General features: G+C 46.4%; 1 protein-coding gene across 4 annotated transcripts in view; it reads left to right on the forward strand.

The window, feature by feature from the left end:
- The window catches only part of DNM1 (dynamin 1), a 65,247-nt gene that overhangs the window by 32,520 nt on the left and 13,049 nt on the right, over positions 1-19,678 (forward strand). For all 4 annotated transcript variants that reach the window (XM_059865023.1, XM_059865025.1, XM_059865024.1 and 1 more), the window contains exons 11-15: positions 5,460-5,546; positions 5,731-5,801; positions 6,258-6,309; positions 8,781-8,894; positions 19,218-19,327. In XM_059865023.1, the coding sequence (XP_059721006.1) occupies positions 5,460-5,546; positions 5,731-5,801; positions 6,258-6,309; positions 8,781-8,894; positions 19,218-19,327 (434 nt within the window). The remainder of the gene's footprint in view (positions 1-5,459; positions 5,547-5,730; positions 5,802-6,257; positions 6,310-8,780; positions 8,895-19,217; positions 19,328-19,678) is intronic.

Consider the following 19,678-nt stretch of genomic DNA (forward strand, 5'->3'; position numbering starts at 1 on the left):
GGAAGCTGATGTTGCAGGGAAGGTGGGTGAGATGAAAGAATGTTCTGTAAGTGGAGTGGTTTGGTCAAATCCCTGAAGCTGAGAGACATCAGTTCTGCCAAAACAAGGTGCAAGTGACAGACCTGAGGTCTTAGCCTGGCTCCTGTTCAGGCTTCCTGCAGCTGGAATAAGGAAAACTTGGAAGGGAAGATAACTATGGTGGGAAGGAAAGGGAAATGAGATAAAGAGAAATGATAAATGGTGAGCCTCTAGGAAAAGAGGCAGTGGCTCACTGACAAGAAGTTGTGTCTTGAAATCCAAAGAAGCTTTCCTTCAGGAAGTGATCACTTGATCCCTGGGGGCTCCATTTATTCATCTTGCTCTTGACAGCTCACCATTTCACTGGCCCAGCTGCTCCTACCTCATTCCCCCTTTGACACTTCCATTTGCCTGTAGACTCTCCTGATACTTGGCAGTGCACAGGCCCCATAGCAATGCTCACCTGGTTCAGTAAACTAATGCAATGAACCAAAATCTCACTTCTCATTTTGCCTTGTGTTTTCTCTCTTCTCCCTGTTCCTTCCTTCTTTCTTCCTCCTTCCTGCTCTTTCTCTGCTTTGCTTTTTTCTTCCTCGTTGCTTCCTCCCACCCTTCCCCTGCCATGCAGAACGGGTCTCTTCACGCCTGACCTCGCTTTTGAAGCCATAGTGAAAAAGCAGGTGCAGAAGTTGAAGGAGCCAAGTCTGAAGTGTGTGGATATGGTAGTGAGTGAGCTCACATCCACCATCAGAAAGTGTAGCGAAAAGGTAAAGAAACAAAAAATCGAAGAAAGGTCAATGTCCATCCCCTTCCCACACACTTCCATGCTGTTTCTCCAAACACACACCAGGAACTCCAGCAAATCTAGAGAGGGAAAATTGATACAACAATGCATCTAGAGGAGAGCAGCAAGGTGCAGGTACAGGAGCAGTTTAAAGGCAGGCCAAGGGGAGTGGGTGACACCTCTTTAGCTGAGCAGTGAGCTGGGAGCCAGTGGGTTACTCTGGCATAACCTTTTTCTCTGTCTGGCTCAGTGTGGATCCAACCCTTTGTAAGACCAGTTTGCTGTGCCATTACCTGCACATTTGGAACTTCTTAGTTGTTATTTTTTAGGACCTCCTTAAATCCAGGTACCCTAGAAAAAGATAAAAAGCCAGAAAAAGACCTCCCATCCCCACAGCATGAGTGGTCTGCAATGCATATTGAGCTGTGGCATCTACAGAACAGCAGCTGATGAAAAGTTTGAGGTGCAAGATGTTCTGCAAGGGACATTCAGAGTTCCACAAGGCTTTGAGAAGAGCTTTTCCAGGCATTACACCCTCTGCATCATTCTCCTGCTGATTTCTCACTCCATGGACTCAGGGGGAAGTAGTGTGATGTTTTTCCTTGCTTGCTGTGAACCACAGGCAGTGGAGCCTGAGGGCAGCAGCAGGTGGAGAGTGACAGGGAATGTGTCAAATACTTCTTGGAGGCTGGGGCAGGAGTGGCTTTGATTCCCGGGCTGGTTCCCTCCAGGAGAGGGCACCACATGCCTCCTTTAAAAAAAAGGCAGATGTGGCAATTGGTGTTAAACTTACCAGCGAGGGGCCAGAAACATCTGGCACAACAGAAGTGTGTTCTGGAAACTGAGTTGGAAATGAATGTTCCATTGGCTATTTTAGGACTTGGAAATTATGGTTTCCTTCTTCCAGGGTTACAGCCAGACTCACCAGCATTTTGGTGAGCTCTAAATTGGGAAGGAGGGGAAGATAAGAATTGATGTGAGTTCAGAGTGAGGGCAAAAGATGAGTTAATAAGGTCTGTCTCACTTAGAAATGCAGAGCTCATTTCCACCTCTGTAAGGACTTGTCTTTGACATGCCCCAAGCTCTGCCCAGTCTATTTCTTGAAGAGTCTTGCTGTTGCCATATTGTGGGGTCTGATGTGAGGCAAAGAACTCCTTCTCAGCCTGTTTCTAATGTGAATTTTTATTTTGATGGGTGTGATTGCTTGTGCTGTGTTCTGTATCCAGCTGATGATGTCTGCTCTGGGTGGGGAGAGAGAAGGATGATGATAAAAACCCCAAGGATGTTGAATTCTAATTTCTCTGTTGGACCATGTCATTAGAGTGGCTGGATGCCCACTTGCTCTGTGGATTTTTAATCCATGATGTGATGGATGACCCTGTGAGGATATTCCATGGTGATGCAAACTGGGTAATCCTGTAAGGAAGGTGATAGTGGTGATAGTGACACTGTGGGAGACTAATGGCCATGGTTGAAGGCAGAGAGGCCAGGGAGGCAGATGTTAGATGTAAAATAACTGCTTCAATGAATACACATAGCAATAGTACTGGAAGAAAAAAAGGAAGACTTTAGTAATGTTTTAAGTCAAATGTCTGCATGTAGTGAGAAGGTTAATCTTGCCTGTACCTCCCTCTGAAAGAGTAGAAAGAAAGAAAAGGCCACTTAAGGATTACAACTGGACTGAGATGGGTTCTGATGGCATAAGGTAGTAACAGCACAGGGACATTAGTTAATTTGCAATATTTATTTTGCATGTTATAGCTCTAACTGCTTGACATGGACAAGAGCATGTGCTATTAGGGGAAGCATCTGGAAAAGGCTACTTTAGGACTGATGCTAATTGTAAGGTAATACCCAGCCTGCCGTGTTGTGGACTGATGCTGCATCTTAAAAGATGACAAAAACCTTTAAATTCACCAGAAATCCTGTAAGGCTTCTGGAAAAAAAAAGGCTGCTTGGGCTAACACCTCTTGAATTAGCTTAACAGTCCTGTAGCCTTGGTTTGTTGCTGTCCTGAACTGTTGTGTGTTATTGTTTATGTTCTCTCACAATTATTTCATTTCACCTCAGATGGTGAAGAAATCATTGTATGTGCAGTTGATAAAGCTGTATAGATTGAATATTATTAGACTGTCAAAGAACACAGAAGGTGACAAACCCATCTGTGTTCACAGTACAGTTTTCCTGTATGAAAAGTTGACTATTTATTGACTATTAGAGAAAGTTGAGGGCTGAAGAAGACAGCCATTAACAGCTGTCCTGTGACTGGCTTGATTCTGAGCTTCTTCCTATTGGAGGGTAGCTCCAAAACCAGAAGAAAGCTGGTATAAGTATGCTCCCTTACATTTAGGAAGATAATGTTCTAGCTAGTGTTTTTCCAAAAGCAGGAACCTTCTGTGCCAGACTGCACTGCAGTGTCTCACAAGTGCAGGAAAGTCTTGCAAGTCAGCAGCCCTTCAGCTGAAGGTTGATCTCTGGTGTGCTGGCAAGGACTCATAGAATCTGCAAAGAGGGGAACTGAGGAGCATTGGGACAAATTGGTTTTCAAAGAGGGCTGCAAGCTTGTATTTTGATTAAACAGGAAAATGATGCTAAAGCAGGATGGAAACCCCACTGAGCTGGGACATGATCCCAGGCTGACAGACTTTACCCCTTGAAGGGTCGCCTGCTCTCCTGTCTTTCAGAGTCATGGCATTTCTGGGTGCTGTTTGTCCTGCTGGTGATAACTCCTTGCCCCTCTATACCCTGTTGCATGTTCCTTGGTGGTGTGACATCCTGTGGCTTGTTTATCTTTTTTCCTTGCCCACCCTTGCTGCTCCTGTGCATGCTTGGGGTCAGAAGCTCCTGCATGGGGACCAATGCTGCCAATTTATTTTGCACATGGATGTTGCTGGACGAGCTGGGTTCTGAATAAACCACTACTTGTTTGGCACTTTGTGTGCATTTGAACTGGTTGGGACTGGGATGGTGGGGGGAGGTTTCATGTGGTTTTTGTTTGACTGTGTTTGTTTGTTGATTTTTTTTTTTTTTTAATTTGAAGCAAAGAAGCTGAGACTTGCTTGAAGGTTTTCCAACTTCCTGTTTTTTCTGTTTGACATAACTTACCCATCTATCCTTTGCCAACCCCCTCCAAAGGAAACAGGAAGCTTTCCCTGTCTGTCTCTGAAGCAGCCAGCTGCCTGAACCAAAAGATCATGGAGAACACCCAGTTTTTGCTTTTAAGACAAGGTGGTACTGGGGAACACAAGTTCCACTTTTTTCCTGCCTCTATGGCCTTCAAAAACAAACAACACATTTAAAAATAGTGTCAGATCTAGTCCAAATTCCAGTTCTAGGCTATTGCAACTTATTTGACTGCAAGGGGGCTCAAAAGGTTTGAAACTATTTGTTGGCAGATGTTAGGAATATTGGTGGTGGTAAGTGTGGGATCTGGCTTCCAGAAGTGGTGCTGCACATTTTGAGACTTTTCTTTGCAGCATGTTATAATTATGTATACCAAAAAAAGAAAAAAAAAAAAAAGGGGCAAACCAGTTAAAAAGAAGCTTTCATAAACTGGAGGAACAAAACAAATGGAGTACATGTCTTGGGCAAATGAGATTTTATATATCTCCTTGAGCAGGTATAAAAGACTCATATTGGGAAATACAGTTTGACATCATAGTAAAATTTGAGATAATATTTTAAAAAAACAGGGAAAATAGTTTCACAGGGGATAGGTGAAGTAGGGAAGAAAGGGCTGGATTCTGGGTCTAGAGGTTTAATTTCATTTGACTGTGCTGGGCTTGACCTGAGATGTAAGAGTTGTTGCTGTAGGAATCACTAGAGGTTTATGACTCTAGGCAAGAAGGCAGGTACTGTGTGAAACCCAGAGGACTTTGAAGGTGCTGATTCTAGAAGTGTAATTCAGGTATTATCTCTGGAGATAATCTTCCCTTGAATCACAGCTACCAGAGTCCTGCTTCTCAGTGTGGGCAGGAAAGGATTCAGTCATCAGTAATATGGCAAAAAATGTGCTGTAGATGCAATGTGAGCATAGATGTCAGTTATACAATCCTGCCCCAGCACAGGTACAAGAAGCTAGATGCCCAGAGCTTGGTGTTTCTTGGAGACATGGAGCCTTGAGCTGCTCAGATCCTGTGTCTCTGTTTGCAGATGTTGGAAAGTGACAGATGCTTTTGCTTAGTCCCTCAGCAAACAGGGACTGAAATCCCCTTCAATTCCTAGAGGGCCTAACAGGTTGTAAGAACAGGCCATTCACCTGCTTAGCTGCTACAGTGAGATGCTGAACATCTAGAGAAACTACTAATTTAAATGGGAAAAACCCAACAAGCAAGAAGCAGTGCATTTATATCTGGGGTTTGCCAAAAGCCTCATGACAGGAAGAATGTGGTGAGTTTGGAGCAGGTCTCTGGTGAGACAGAAAGGTTGCTGCAAGACTGAAAAGGGCTTTTCTCTAAAGCCCAGAGCAAGCAGAAATTAACTTTGCCTGCAACAGACCTCCAGGAACTTGGAAAAATCTGTCTGCAAGTCCAGCTTTCTAGAACTTCCCTTGAGAATATCTGGTAGCAAGGTGTATGTGTGCATGTGTACATGTGGGGGGCTGCAGCCCCCTTTTTACCTTCCTTTCCCATGTGCACGTGTTTTCTCTCTCCTGCAGCTCAGCCAGTACCCTCACCTGCGGGAGGAGATGGAGAGAATTGTCACCACCCACATCCGGGAGAGAGAGGGCAGGACCAAGGATCAGGTGGGGACCAGGAGTGTGTGTCAGGGGGAAACTGGCTGGGGGACACCTTTTGATGATGTCTAAGTTGGGCCTGAGCCAAGGGGTGTCTGGCTGCAGAGGGGATCAGATGAGCAATGTCCAGGGCTCTGTGTGCCCTGTTAGCAGTGTCAGTCACTAACCTCCTGTCTGTGCCTCTTTTTGGCAGGTCATGCTTCTAATAGACATTGAGCTGGCTTACATGAACACAAACCACGAGGATTTCATTGGCTTTGCCAAGTAAGCACCCACCTCCTATTGCCTCCTCTTCTCCACGTGTGTCCTGTGGCTCTGTCCTGTAGCTGCTCCAGTAAAGGGGGTGCAGAAGTCCTGGTGCAGATGCTGTTGTCCCAAGAATGGTGCAGCTCTCAGTATTGCTTGTTTTTTCAGTGCCTCTGGATTGCAAGGCTGGGGTGAGAATAGAGATGCCTGGAAGGGGATATACAGTATTAGATTTGTGTCAGAACAAAAAAACCCGGCAGCTATGGAGGGTTAGTGATCCGAATGAGGTTCATGTGGGAGTGAAAAGATGAGTAGTCCAGGCTGAGAGAGCAGATGGCAAAAGATTGGGTTATTAAGACTTGGAAGCCAGTGCTGGGGGGCCCCAGTTCATTGTAGCAGCTATCCAAAGGGAGGGGAATTCAGGTGATCAAGAAAAGCCTTAGAAGTTTTGAATGTCTCTGCTGTTGTTTTCAGTGCTCAGCAGAGGAGCAGCCAGATGAGCAAGAAGAAGGCAGCTGGTAACCAGGTAGGCCAAGTTCCATCTCCTTCACTGCAGCAAGGAGCTCATGTTTGCTACCTGGAAACTACCAGGTGGACAAGTGCTGGGCTGGATGCAGCACTGCTCTAGGTTGTTTTGTTGTGTTGCCTCTTTTTTATTGTTTTTAACTCATCAAACTGTTTATAACTGGAGGATAGTGGTTTAGGCTACCTGCAGTCAGGAAGAACTGAGCATCTGGCAGCAATGGAGGGCAATGGCAGCTTGATAATCAAGATCTGGTTTTGCTTTTCTGGTAGAAATCCCTGTTGATTAATGTTCCGTAAATTCCTGTTTGTTCAGCTCCTTCACTAACTGTGCCAACTCTCCTGCCAAGGTGAGAGGTACAGAACACTAGGTCTGAACTGTTACAGAATTGTCCTTTCTAGTTGTCTTTCCCATGAGTGGTATCTACTTTCTGAAAAGAGATTTCAAGAAAGTTCATGGACTCTTTTTCTGAACAATTTCACTGGAAGTGTATAAATCTCTGTACAGGGAGCTAGAGGGTGATGATAGCCATGGTTGGAGTGGGTATGTATCAGAACACACCATGGGAGAAGACAGCAGTGGAGGGGAGGACTTCCCTTAATCCTCCAGGAACTGTAAGGAGTGTACACAGAATTAAAAAGAGAATAATGACACTTTGTCCCAGATTTGCTGGGGACATGGCAAGGCTATATTGGCTAGAAGATCTTGGAAACAAAGCCTTACAAGCAGCTTCATAGAGAATGGAAGCAAATGCTTTTGCTTAGTCTTTTAAAAAGACATTCACTCCTGACATCCATCTTCTTCATAACAGAATGTTGGCCACCTCTCCCTGGACATGACATTGCAGAGTGTTTCAGATTGTTGGCAGGCAGGTGTCCTCAGCAGGTTGGGCTGGCCAGCCAGCCATTTTGGAGTAGCTGTAGGGAATCCCATCCTCTGCAGTCCCTTCCAGTAGAGCTGAGGGTAGAAGAGTGCAAAGGGCAGACTCCGGATCTACCTGAAAAGTGCTTTCGCTTTCCCGTTAGCAGATTTATTTTGGGATGGGGGTTGCTTGTGTTAACACCTGGGGTAAAAGATTTGGTACCAGCCTCCAATTTATTTTATTTATTTTTGAGCCTCTCTTCTCCTGCTCCAGCTTTCCTGGTAATAATCTCTCCTCTCTTTGCTCCTCTCCTGCTCTCTGCTCTGCTGCTGTTGCTATGGTTCCCCTTTGCAGGATGAGATCCTGGTGAGTAGAAGGCCACTCAGCAGGGTGTGCTAATGAACATTAATGTTGCATCTGGGAAGGCAAAACCAGGGCATAAACACATTATTCCCTCTGCTGCCGAATGGGGAGAGGAGGGCAGCTGGCATTAGACACAGATGAAGCAGAAACGAGGTGGAAAGGTGGTATGTTGAGGAAGAATTCAGAACTGCGGGTACATTTTTCGAGTGGGTGGAGATAAAAAGCAGCAATCCAAGGATGTGTAGTTCTGTTCCACTGCCCCCTCCTGTCCACACGGAGAGTAGGACTAGCTCGAGCTTAGAAGGCAGGAACTGAACACCCGAGGCTCCTGCGTTTGCCTTTACAAAGTAAATTGCCAATTAAATGATCCTGTACCTCCAGGGCAGGTAACCAGGTGGGCCAACTGGGTAGGTTGCTCACACAATGCAACCAGCTAATACACAGTACAGTCTCATGGTTTTTCCATGCCAGGAAGTTTTCAGCAAGCATATCCATACAACACAGTACAAATAATGCCTGCAGATGTTTCTGGGTGTGAATAGTGCAGTAATAGTAAAAGCTAATGCCTTTAAGCTGATACATACCTGCATTTGGTTATGGCACGTGTGGGGTTCTGAACTAGCACTTGGTGAATAGGAGTCCCCTAGAGAGTAATGCCTGGCTTCTTTACAGACTAAACTTCTAGGAACTTGTCTTGCCCAAGATAAGTATGACTGCCCAAATACCCTGGATATGCTGAAGTCCAGGGTACTAATTCCAGATGCACCATTTTGTTCTGTTATCCTTAGTGACTTCTTTCACTAAACTCAGTTCTTTCTGGGGTGCTTGGCCCTGTCCTGAACTAGTTCCCCCTCCCCTGAGTTGAGTGAAGCACTCCACACCTGCAGAAAGGTGTACTGGTGTCCTGGTTTTCTCTAGGTGTGGCCTTTTCTGGGTGTTTTGCTGTGATTTGGTGCTCGTAGATTGTGCCAGTGTCCAAGGCACTCCTGATGTAGTTCTTTCTGTATCTCTTTCCTCTTGGCAGAGGGTATAATGCACAGCACTGCCAGGTTCTTTCCTGCCTCCTTTTTATGCTCTTCCTGGCCCTTTTGGCCAGTTGAATGGAGGGCTCTTCTGGCAGCAGCAGAGAGCACCATGTTCCTTGTCTTTCCATACTGCTCTGCATGTAGGGATACCCCTGGATCCCTCCTCTGTCACCTAAGGCCAGGAATGATTGTCCTTGTTAATGCTCACTGCTTCCACCCCTCAGGTGATCCGGAAAGGCTGGCTCACCATCAACAACATTGGGATCATGAAGGGTGGCTCCAAGGAGTATTGGTTTGTCCTGACAGCAGAGAACCTCTCCTGGTACAAGGATGATGAGGTGAGTAGCTCAACTCTGCTGCTTGAATCTCAGGCATCTGATGAGGACCAGTACTTCAGGTCACTGGGTATTACAGATGTATCTTCTGAGTGCTGTCTGCAGCTTGTGACAAGCTGAAACTATCCTTGGGCCAGGCTCCCCATGGCCTCAGTACTGCTGAGCATTTCAGAATTGATGTGAATGTGGCTTGTTTGACGCACAAGGAGTAATATTTATGCTTGAAGTTCTGGCTTGGTGGGAAGTTGACAGGCATTTGGAATGAATTTGACCTTTATTCGTTTTGCTGTGGCAGCTGTGATCATCAAGGGTGTGATGGGTTAGTTCCAAGATTTGGACTTTTAGGCATTTGTGGGGCAGTAGTGAGTTTTCTGAAGGCACGTGGCAGTGATTTCATGCATCTCCTGGTTCCAAGAAAAAAGCGCTCTCAGCAAAGCAACAGGAGCTGTGGATCTGAAGCTCTAGCTCAGGTACTGGCTCCTTCAGACTTTGAGTAAATTATTGAATCTCACCAAGGTCCAGCTCTTAAACATGCAAAGTAGGAATGCCTTTTTACTGATTCTGAGCATACCAATATAAAAATAACTTACTTAAAACGTTGTATTTAAAATTGTTTGAGTTGTAAATGGTCAGAGTTCTGCAGTACAGTGATGTGTGGAATACCACTGATAGGAACATGGGCCTCTACTCTGTAGAGTGCTTGATAATCTTGAATATTAGCAATTCTGGCAACATGCTGTGATGTGTTTCTGCTTCAGTGGGAATTGTTATAAGCAGACAGAATCGTTCCAGCTGAAATCACTGTCAACAGCATCTTGCTTCCTATGCAAGACAAAGGTAGATAATTGTCCCTTTTGATTACTTTGAAAATAGAAAGAATAGCTGGATGGTTCTGGTAAGGATGTGATTGAAATGTTTAGTCCCCTCAATGTGCTGGGAGATAAAAAATGTCTGGTATGATGTAGTTGTAAGCTCTGAGTTTATTTGCAATCAGAAACCCTAATCAAGAAACTTCTCTGCCTCTTATTGTGGTTTGTGTCCCTCAGGTGTTCTGAGGCACTCACTATTGTGTCTGGGAGCTGCAGCCAGGACTGGATTCTTGTCTAGTTGCTATCAGTGGGCCTGTTTTCTTTCTCAGCAGGTAGAAATGATGACAAATACAGTGATGAATCAGCCTCTAAATATTGCTTTCTGTATGGAGATGACTGCTGTGCTGCTATGGATGAGCAGGCAGTGATTTCCTAATTAAAGAGCCAGGCATTGAAATGGCTTTCTCTAAAGCAGTGTGTCTCTCTGTAAGACCCCTGCCCTTTGTGTTCAGAGTTGCTTGGGGAGGCTTCCCTCTCCTCTGGGCTTCATATGCAGGTCGAGTGGTTATAAACATCAAGTAGTTTAATCAAAGCCAGCTGCTACATCTGTATTACAGAGATGATCAGAATTCCCTGTTCTTCCCCCAGGGAGTGGGAGGGAGGGCGGTCTGCAGTGGGGATGTATAAACTGTTGATAGATTCCAGTTGCCTGAGATGGGGATTGGACCTCCCTCCCCTCCTGAGGGAGGGCAGCCTTGGGGGTTGATAGCAACTGGAGGTCTGCACCATTTCCCTTCTGCAGAGCTGCCTAATGAAAACAGTTCCCTGCCAGCCCCTGTCCCTTAAACACAGAGAACCAGCACCAGTGAGGTCTGAGCTGCCTCTGAGAAAGGAGCCTTTGTTTTCAACTGAGTGGGAGCAGGGGGGAAAGGGAAGTGTGTGTTTTATTTGCTTCCTCCCCAAGTTCAACTCCTTGATCACTGCCTGTTGTGAGGGAGAAAGGAAGCAACGTCTGCCTGGACTCAAATATTGAATCAGGCTAAAAGGTGGTGCATTTGATGGGCAGCTGGGAGAGCAATGAGCATGGGGATTCCCATCCCAAACCTCAGTCCTGCATGGAGCTGACTCAACACCCAAGAGCTGCTCACAGTGCCTGGTCCCCATTTCAGACAGGGGATTTTTACATGTCTGTTACAGAGCTCTCTTTCTTCACCAGTTCAGAACTCATGTCCTCTTTAGCTCCTGGAACAATCTCATGTGTTTTTAAAGGTTGTACACCATGGTCTGTCTTTGCTTCAGCTCTGGAAGGAAGGGGGAGGCCGTCTGCCCCACCCTGCAGTTTTGTGGGCTCTCTTGTCCTAGTTCCCCTGCGCTCTGGCTGCTTTCCAGAGGGAACAAGGAGAAAGCTGAATCTGCCTTTTGTGGATAGAAGTGCTGGTAGCAGAGCTGTGGGTGCTGAGGGGGGAAGGAGCAGGGTGAGGTGGTGTGTGGTGGGGTAAGGGTGAAGGCTAGGCCAGCGCCTCTGGGGCCAGCAGGGCTGGGGGCACTGCCTCTCCCTGCCCTGTCCCACAAGCCAGGACCCAGTGTCTATGGAATGAAGACATCTGGACCCCATTAGTGAAATACCAGTCTTTCCGCAGCACTGGCTTGTTTTTTCTCTGCCTCTGAAGAAAGGAACTGAAGCTTAAAATGTCTTAAAGGGCCCAGCGTTACATGTTAGCAGGGATACATGGCTGTTGATGCTGTGGAGGGGCCTGAAGGAGTGTGCTGGGGAATGGGAGGGGAAGGAAAGAGTGGGCCAAGCGGGGGTGGAAAGTTGGCTCCCCACTCTGCCTTGCTGCCAAGAGCATGTGTGTGTGCTCCTGGGCTCTCTGTTTGTCTTCCTGTCTCCTTTCAATAAGTCAAACACTGGCCCCGTGGAGAGTGGCCCCACAGAAAGCTTGGCCTCCCAGGACCTGGCGACCCTCTTGAGGTACCTGCATGTCCTGAACCCTGTGGGATCATGCTGCAGGCCAGAAGTGGGAAGGAGAGGTGGGGAGGAGCCTGCTCTGGCTGCTGGCAGTACAGAGTGAGGTTTCCTTGCTCAGGGAGGCCATAGTATTCCAGTGGAGCAGCAGCACAGCACCAGAGCACACCGGCTGTTCAGCAAGCACAGTGGACATGATACAAGAATTTGATTTGAATACTCCTCCTGCCCAGATCCCTTATGAAATGCACAGTGTCTCTGACTCTGCAGGGCTTTCCTGCCTGCTGGAAAAGATGGTCTGTGAGCTTGGAGAGAGCTGCTGGTGACAGGGACCTTGTAGGCTGGATGGAATGAGCACTGTGCTCTGTGGTTCTTGCCAGTAAAGCTCACACCCTGCTCTGCAGGGTAACTGTTCCTTCTGGAGTGCCTGTGTGCCACTGTGTGCTGGAGTGTTTGCACAGCTGGGTGGATGGATATATCTGCTGCTTCCTTTGGGAATATGTGTGAGTGTGCAATACAGATGGAGCCTTTTGTCCTTACTCAGGTAAATCATGTACTAGAAATTGGGGTCCTGTGTGAATGGGTGGCTACATTAGAAGAATGACCTTATTGGCTTGGGGGTGTTCACATATTGCATGCAATGTCACTGCATTTCAGACCTGTGTGTACAAGGAGGTCTGGCTGCAGAGTTTTTAGGTACTTTAGGTGCATGCAGGTTCTTTATTCCTTACAGATCGTGTTAATTCCTGATGCATCAGTTGTTGTTGAGCTTCTTCTCTGTCTTCATGCCATCTCTTTTGCTTGAAACATATTCCTGTCCTGGGGAAGTGACAGGCACTAAATAAAAATAGCTGTGTATTCTGTACCTGTCAGTGTCCCTTACCCAATTCAAGTTTACAAATAAACACATGGATCAGTAGAGACTGTCCCCCCCACTGTACACATGCACTTCCCTCTTCTCTGGCCCCTTCCACTCCCCAGTCCATGTCTTTGAAGCCCAGATCAGGTGGTAGAAATCCTTTTTCTTTACTCAAATGGCCCCAGTCATCAGAAGCTTGCTGTGATGAGTTGGCTGCAGTTGAGTTTTTGCATCCAGCTTGTTTTAAAGAGCATAAGAGCAGGTCTGCTCTGAGGTGGTTCCTCTCCTGCTTTCATGCTGCTCTCAGGTGCTCTCTGGAAAATGTTCATTTTCCTAACATTCTCTGTGGAGCCTTTTCATTCATGCACTTATCTGTTTTCACAAGTGTATGTTTTCTCATAATCTTACTCAGATTTTACCAGTCCTCATTTATGCTTTCACTCATTTTCTCTTCTTTCTCTGGCTGACAAACATCAAAGCAAACACAACATCCAGAGCATCCAAACCTCCAACTTAGAATCCCTTGTGGGTTTTTCTTTGTATTATGACCAATATTCTTTACAGAATGAACTCCCCTTCCTCCAGTCACCTTTCTGTGCTTGAACCTGCCTTCTCAGGCAGCAAAGCACACCGCAGTTGTCACTGTGACAGGCCTGTGTGTTTATTTCTGCATTTTATGGCAAAGCTTAGCGTGTGGAACACAAGCCATCCTGATTACAGCTACCTTGAGACAAGCACGTGAAACTGAAAGAAATAAGAATGAAATGAGAAAGACAGAGCAGAAATAAGAGGGTTGTGAGCAGGCTGGTGAACAGGCAGGTAAAAGTGATGATCAGGCATGGCTCCAAAGGGTTAGACCCTCCCAGGCTGAGAGATGAGTGACCTCTGCATGCAGCCATCCCAGAGCCCACCCTCTCCAAGCATCCCCTCTGCCGTGCAGGTGTTGCCGTCCCCGTGCAGCACTGGCAGTGTGTGGTGTATCCCAGCACAGCCTAACCAATGTGCAGACTACTGTACAATCTCGTAGTCCTGAACAGGTAGTCTGAACACTGGGCAGACGGAGTGGAGCCTCTGCGATCTGCTCTCTGCTCTCCGGCAATCAGCAGCTCGTTAGTCCTCTCCCCTCCCTGCTTTTGGGATGGGGTTGTGCAGGGCAGAGATGGGGTGAACGAAAGTCCAAGTCCTGATTGGAAAAACATCCTCCTCTGGCAGCTGGGGGAGAAGAAATGTTGCTCCCTGCGTGTTTCCAATTTGGAGCAAGTCTCCAAGTGCCTTCCTCTTCCAGTGCTGGTGTCAGGCTGGTACCCGGGTTCCACCTGGGAGATGCTGCACCTTTTTAGAAAGAGAAAAAAAAAAATCGGTTACTGCACTTTGAGGAGGAAGTCTTGGCTGTCACCCAGGTGCGCAGAACTTGTTGCTTCATTCAACTCCTTCTCTTCCCCATGGAGCTGTGTGGGAGGATCCTCAGGCCCCATGCACCCTCATCTCCTGTCCTGAAGACCAGCGGGTCCAGAGCAAAGCTCAATCAGAACCAGCCTTTGCTTCCAAGACCTCCAGAAGGTCCTTGGACAGGGATGCAGAAGGCAACCTTGGCCAGCTGCCCTTGCAGCTCACCTCTGGCTGCTGCAGGAGCAATCCACATCCCTTCTTTCTCTCCCCCCACTACGCCCTGGCATTGCTGAGCCTCCCTCCCTCTTCTGGTTTTTGCTCCCTCCCTTCTTGCTTCCCTTCTGTCCTTCTGCCTCACTTGACGTGGCAGTGGAAAGCTAACTAGACTCGAGGGAGGAGCTTGCTGGCTGCTGGGAAGGCAGAGTTTGGCAGGAAGTGAGCGGCTGACGGATGGGGTTGCGCGGGGGAAAGGAAGGTTCCCTACCCTGCATGGAAACTTGAGGAATGCTGTCGCTTTCTGTGACGCCCGGCTCTCATCTAGTGATTCCAGATGTTAGTCCCTGCCCACAGGATTTGCTCCCTCTCCCTGTGCTGCAGGGATAAAGGAGACTTCATTCACATGTCTCCCTTCCAGGATTCCTTCTCCTGGTGTGGATGGTTAAAATTTGTGACCAAAAATGTGAACACTTGGAACTCCCATCTTGGCACTGACGGTGCACTTGGGAGGTGTAACCTACCCTCTCTTAGGGGTAGGAAACACTTCATGTGTGTATCTGTGTGTGTTGTGTTTTCCCTTAGCAAAGCAAGTCACATTCTCTGGGATGGTTCATCCCTTCCCTGGCACAAGGGGACTGGGCAGAAGTGCCTGGTTGTCCTTTGTGAAGGCTGGTGGGCATTGCTGTGACATTAAAGGGGTTGTGACAGTCAAGTTTTGGGCACTATAGTCTCTCTCAAGCAACTCAGGCTTCTGCCTCTGCTTCTTCATAAACCCCCCAATGGCTTCCTAGGGTTGCACTTGGCTGCAGGTTTAAATCTACTCATTATTTTAGCTGATGTGAATAAAAATCTTTACTTTAGTGCAAGTTAATTACCATTGCCGTGCTTACTAAGCCAACAGTAATGGTTGTGATTAATCATATGAGTGCAGGTCTAGTGTCTGCAGAGCTTTTGAACTAAATCAGCTTAAAATCTTAGGATGTGTTGTTTAAGTTAAACCAAGGCAACTTTCTGATGTAAACAAGCCATTACAGCTGCTCTGCAGCTTGGGGGAGGAATCATTCCCATAAATTATGCTCTGAGGGCAAAAGTGACACAGGTGGGCTGTGTCTGGGAAACGTGGTCTCAAGATGTGTGTATGTAGTGGGATGACCAGGGCTTCCTGGAGGATTCACATCTCACAAATTCAGCTCTCCTACTTGCTAAGACAAGAAGCAGAAAGCAATTGGTAACATCTTGTTTGGGGGAGTGAAGTGGTTGGTTCAGCTTGAAAAGCTCAGCTCACTTGCTTTCAAATATTCCAAGCTGTTTTTCAGAGGCTTTTTCCTAATAATCTTTTAGTGTGCATGTATTTGTGCAGGGTGTTTGTTATAAATTACGATGTTAATGTTTCTCCATTGGAGTAGAGTTTTATTACTGGAGTTCCCAAAATGCTGTGCATGTGTTTAACAGAAACAATTTTACTGAAACTCCAGGCATCTCTGGGGCAGGTTTGTTTACCTGTAATACTTTACATCTTACAAGAGGGAAAGGAGATTAAGAGGTTTAAGCAAGATGAATTTCTCCTAATTTCACACAGCCCCCACTTAAAGCAATGGCAATGTCTTCTCCCAAATCCACAGACCTTTGTCTCTGTGCAGAAGAAGGTGCTTGTCATAACAGCTACAGGGAAACCTTTAATTAGTTTATTTATGCTCCAAATGCAAACTGAGATCTGATAATTCTGCCAATTACTTTCTTGTGCTGTGAGTGCCAATTTCCAACCGTAGGGAGCCCACACATGCATCTGTCAGCTTCATTTTGCATGTGTCCAAGAGCAGGAAAATTTACTTTGCTGCTGAGGCAGTTCAGGTGAATGGAGGGAATGCTTATAGTCAGGCTGGCTTGCTGCCTGCTGAATTCTGTGAACTTCTTGCAGCTTATTACCTGCAGTTTAGCAACAAGTAATTCAGATGATAGTGCAGATTATTGCTATATCTGGCCAAAACCCATCTCTAGGATTTAGCCACCATAAGGAGATGTGTAGCAACAATGAAGGACGTTGGAACACCAGGCTGCAACTGCAGAATCACTTTTTTTCCTGCAGTTATTGTGCTTGCCACCCCACACCTGGAATGGCTCATGGATCCTGGTTGGTTTCCTGGCCATGTGTATTTTCTTTCCCTGCTAGATGCACAGTACAGAGCCATATGGCTGTATTCTGCACTGTGCTGGGGGTGGGGGAATAATCCTCTGGCACTTCTCCTGCCTCTGCAAGGAGCTTGCAGTCATCTCTTTCTGCAGCTCTCCATGCAGGCTGAGACTCCTGGGGGGAGCAGCAGCCCTGATGAGGGATGGTTACCCTGTGCTTACAATATTCCCAGACCAACACTGAGCACCATCTTCTGTTTTGTACAGTCTGGGGGTCTCTGCCTCTGCCACACCTCCCCTTGGCCTCATGGCTCTACAGATGAACTCACAGCCAAGGAACACATTTTATATAACACATACTCTGCTGCTGAGGGACAGTTCTGCCTGTTTTTTTTTGTTTTTTTCTTCTCCTTATTGATGAAGGGCTATATGAGCAACATAAGCCTCTTGGGATCATAATGAAGACTTTGAATATAGGATTTCACGAACTAATTTCCCATTTCTATGTGTGCTGCCTCTTCCTTCTCTTCCCTCCTGACTCCAAGTCTGGAAAGCTAGAGAGAGAGAGAAGCCCTTTTCCCCTCTTGGCCAGGATGCTGCTCAGCCATAGCACACCCTGCCAGATTGCTAACGTATGGGCAGAGTGCTCAGCCAAAGTTTGGAGAGGCTCAGCCCTTGGCAGCTCATTCCACACTTTCCTGTCTCTGCATTCAGGAAATGAAGTCAGATTGTTGATATAAAACAGGCTGGGTTGAAAACTGAGAAGCTGGAAAGGCTCTAGTGGGGGACTGGGAAGGGGGAGGTGTAGGGAGATGAGGAGCAGCAGGGGCTCACTGCAGCTTGCCTGGCTTGGGGGCTCCTTTTCTTGTGCCCATGTCCTCCACTTGATTGCTCTTGCTACCTCCACCTCGAGGACTGATAAGTTGTGCTGGCAGGCAGATATTTTGTCTTCTGTTGTCTGTGGCAAGATCAGCATGTGGAGATAGTGCTGTCTTGATCACGTGGCAGCATTTATGTGAGAGCTTGGAAAGGGTGAAAGTTGAAATTCTGGCAAAGAGCATGTTGTTTCCATATCAGGGACATGGAATTCCCTTACTTTTGGACATTTTTTCCTGAAGAATGACACCATTGCAGCACTTCTGTGGAATTATGTGGGCCTAATGCAGAAGGTTTTCCTCAGACATCTTTAACATCAGCAGTTTTTGTTGTATTTTGTTGAGTAGTTTTTTGTTGGTTGGTTTTTTTTTTTGGTTTGTTTGTTTGCAGGGGGCTTTTTGGTTTGTGTTTTTTTTTTTTTTTGCGTTTTTGTTGTTGTTTGTTTTGTTGATTATGGTTTTGTGTTGGGTTTTTAGGGGGGATGTGTGGGGGGTGGTTGGTGGGTGTTTTTACTAGCCCAGGGACTGTGGAGTGAATGCAGGGAGTTCCAGTTAAGCGTGGCTGCAGTGGGGATGGTCTGACTCTGCCTGGGACTCAGCAGTTGGTGTTGTTCTCTTCTAGGTCACTAGTTCAGCCTCAGTCAGCATAATGGTAACCCAGAGTAATAGAAAACTGCAAGTTCTTTGTGGCTCACAGAATCTGAAGTAGTCTGAGTAGCTCTGAGACCAGTGTAGGGCTGACAGATATCCCATTAGAAAAATGCCTGCCCACATCTAATTAAAGCTGATCAGCAGTATTAGAAAGTCCAGGGAAATTTGCTTGCAAGAATTCTCTTGTTTTTATGACCTGGCCTCTTTGGAAGGGAGTCTGGGAGCAACCCAAGTAATCTCTTCTGTTGTCTAGATGCTGTTTTTTGGGATATTCCTATTACATATGATTAGTAATGAACTGGTACAATTTGATCTTTGGAATATCTCAGTGCTGTGAGGTGCTGTTATCCTTAGCAAACTCAAGTCAATTTAGCTGAAGCTTAAGAGGACATTAGGCTGGACTTGCAATTGTCTGGGTGTTCGAGCTCAGCAGCTTTGTCTCTTTTACCTGCTCCTCTGCCCTGCCCTTCCTTCCTGGTCAGCTCTTCAGGATCTCTCCTCACTGACCATCTTTGTTTTCTACCCTGTTTCCCCCAAGACTGATCATGTTGTTTCCAGCCAAGAAAAGTATACAAACACACAAGATCTCACAAGGGAACAGTCTCACATGCTTGCTTTGCACATAGGAGAATGCTCTGGGTTTGGTTTAGTCTTGGATAGCTGCATTCTGCCTTTTGGAGACCAGTGCGAGGGCTCCCTCTCTTGTTATGCTGGGGTATAATTCCCAGCTGGAAAAGGATGCTCCAAATGAGGGCCTTAAACCACATTCAGTTCTGTTAATTTGCTGTAGATACAGATTTGAGACTAAGCAGGGGTTATAATTTCTGACTTAGTTTCTGAATGCAAATGTAAAAGTTAATATCAAGTTCTGATTTTTTTTTTTAATGAAAGTGAAGGGTTCACAGTAACTAATAGAGTGTAGGACTAGGACAGTGATAGGATGAAGTAACAAAATCAGCAAGTTTTCTGAAGAGGTAAATTTGATATATATATGTATGTATGTGTATATATATATAAACAAACCAGATCTTTAACATAATATTTAACATCAAGGTTTATTGACACTTAACTTCTGTATCAAACCAGCTTCTCTTTACATCTCTGGCTTTTCCTGAACCTGGATTGACCCCTTTGCTAAGAAGAGTGGGACCACAGTGCTGAGCACCATCTGGGGAGGTTGGACATTGCTGTGCTGGTGTCTGGTCCTGGAGGAGTTAATGGGACAGGGTTGTTGGGGCACATCACAAAAGCAGTTGAGAAGGACAAACTCTTGTTTCCAGATTTCACCTTCTCTCACAGACTCAAGGAAACAGAGGACCTGGGTCGAGAATACCTCTCTGTTGATGTGGGGCCCTGTTGCTGATACTCCATGCTGGCAGAGCAGAGGTGGCCCTGGAGCAGGGAGTGACTTGTTCCTCATTCCCTTTTCAGGAGAAGGAGAAGAAGTACATGTTACCTGTGGATAACCTGAAACTGCGAGATGTGGAGAAGGGGTTCATGTCCAGCAAGCACATCTTTGCTCTCTTCAACACTGAACAGAGGTATGCTCCATCTCAGCACAGCAAGCTGCTGGTGCTAGGGACAGGATTTATGTAACAGAGTAGGGATGAGTGTGTTAAGATAACTGTCCAGGAAAGAGGTGAGTGTCCTTTCAGGACAGCCACTTTTGAAGGAGATGGGAGGACTTAACTTCATTCCTTCGGATCTTGCAGATTTATATAATTTTCCTTTTGTTTGCCAGTACATGGCTTGTGGTGTGAACTTAACCCTTCAGCCTTTTGTGTGGTTACCTCGGTCTGCCTGTGGCTGGCATAGATATTTAGAATCACATTGTTCTTGGTGAGTGACTAGGGAAATCCATAGGACCTGGGATGAGTGGAGGAGTCCAGCAG

Source organism: Haemorhous mexicanus, chromosome 21, assembly GCF_027477595.1.
Source record: "Haemorhous mexicanus isolate bHaeMex1 chromosome 21, bHaeMex1.pri, whole genome shotgun sequence".
Classification (NCBI taxonomy): Eukaryota; Metazoa; Chordata; class Aves; order Passeriformes; family Fringillidae; genus Haemorhous; species Haemorhous mexicanus.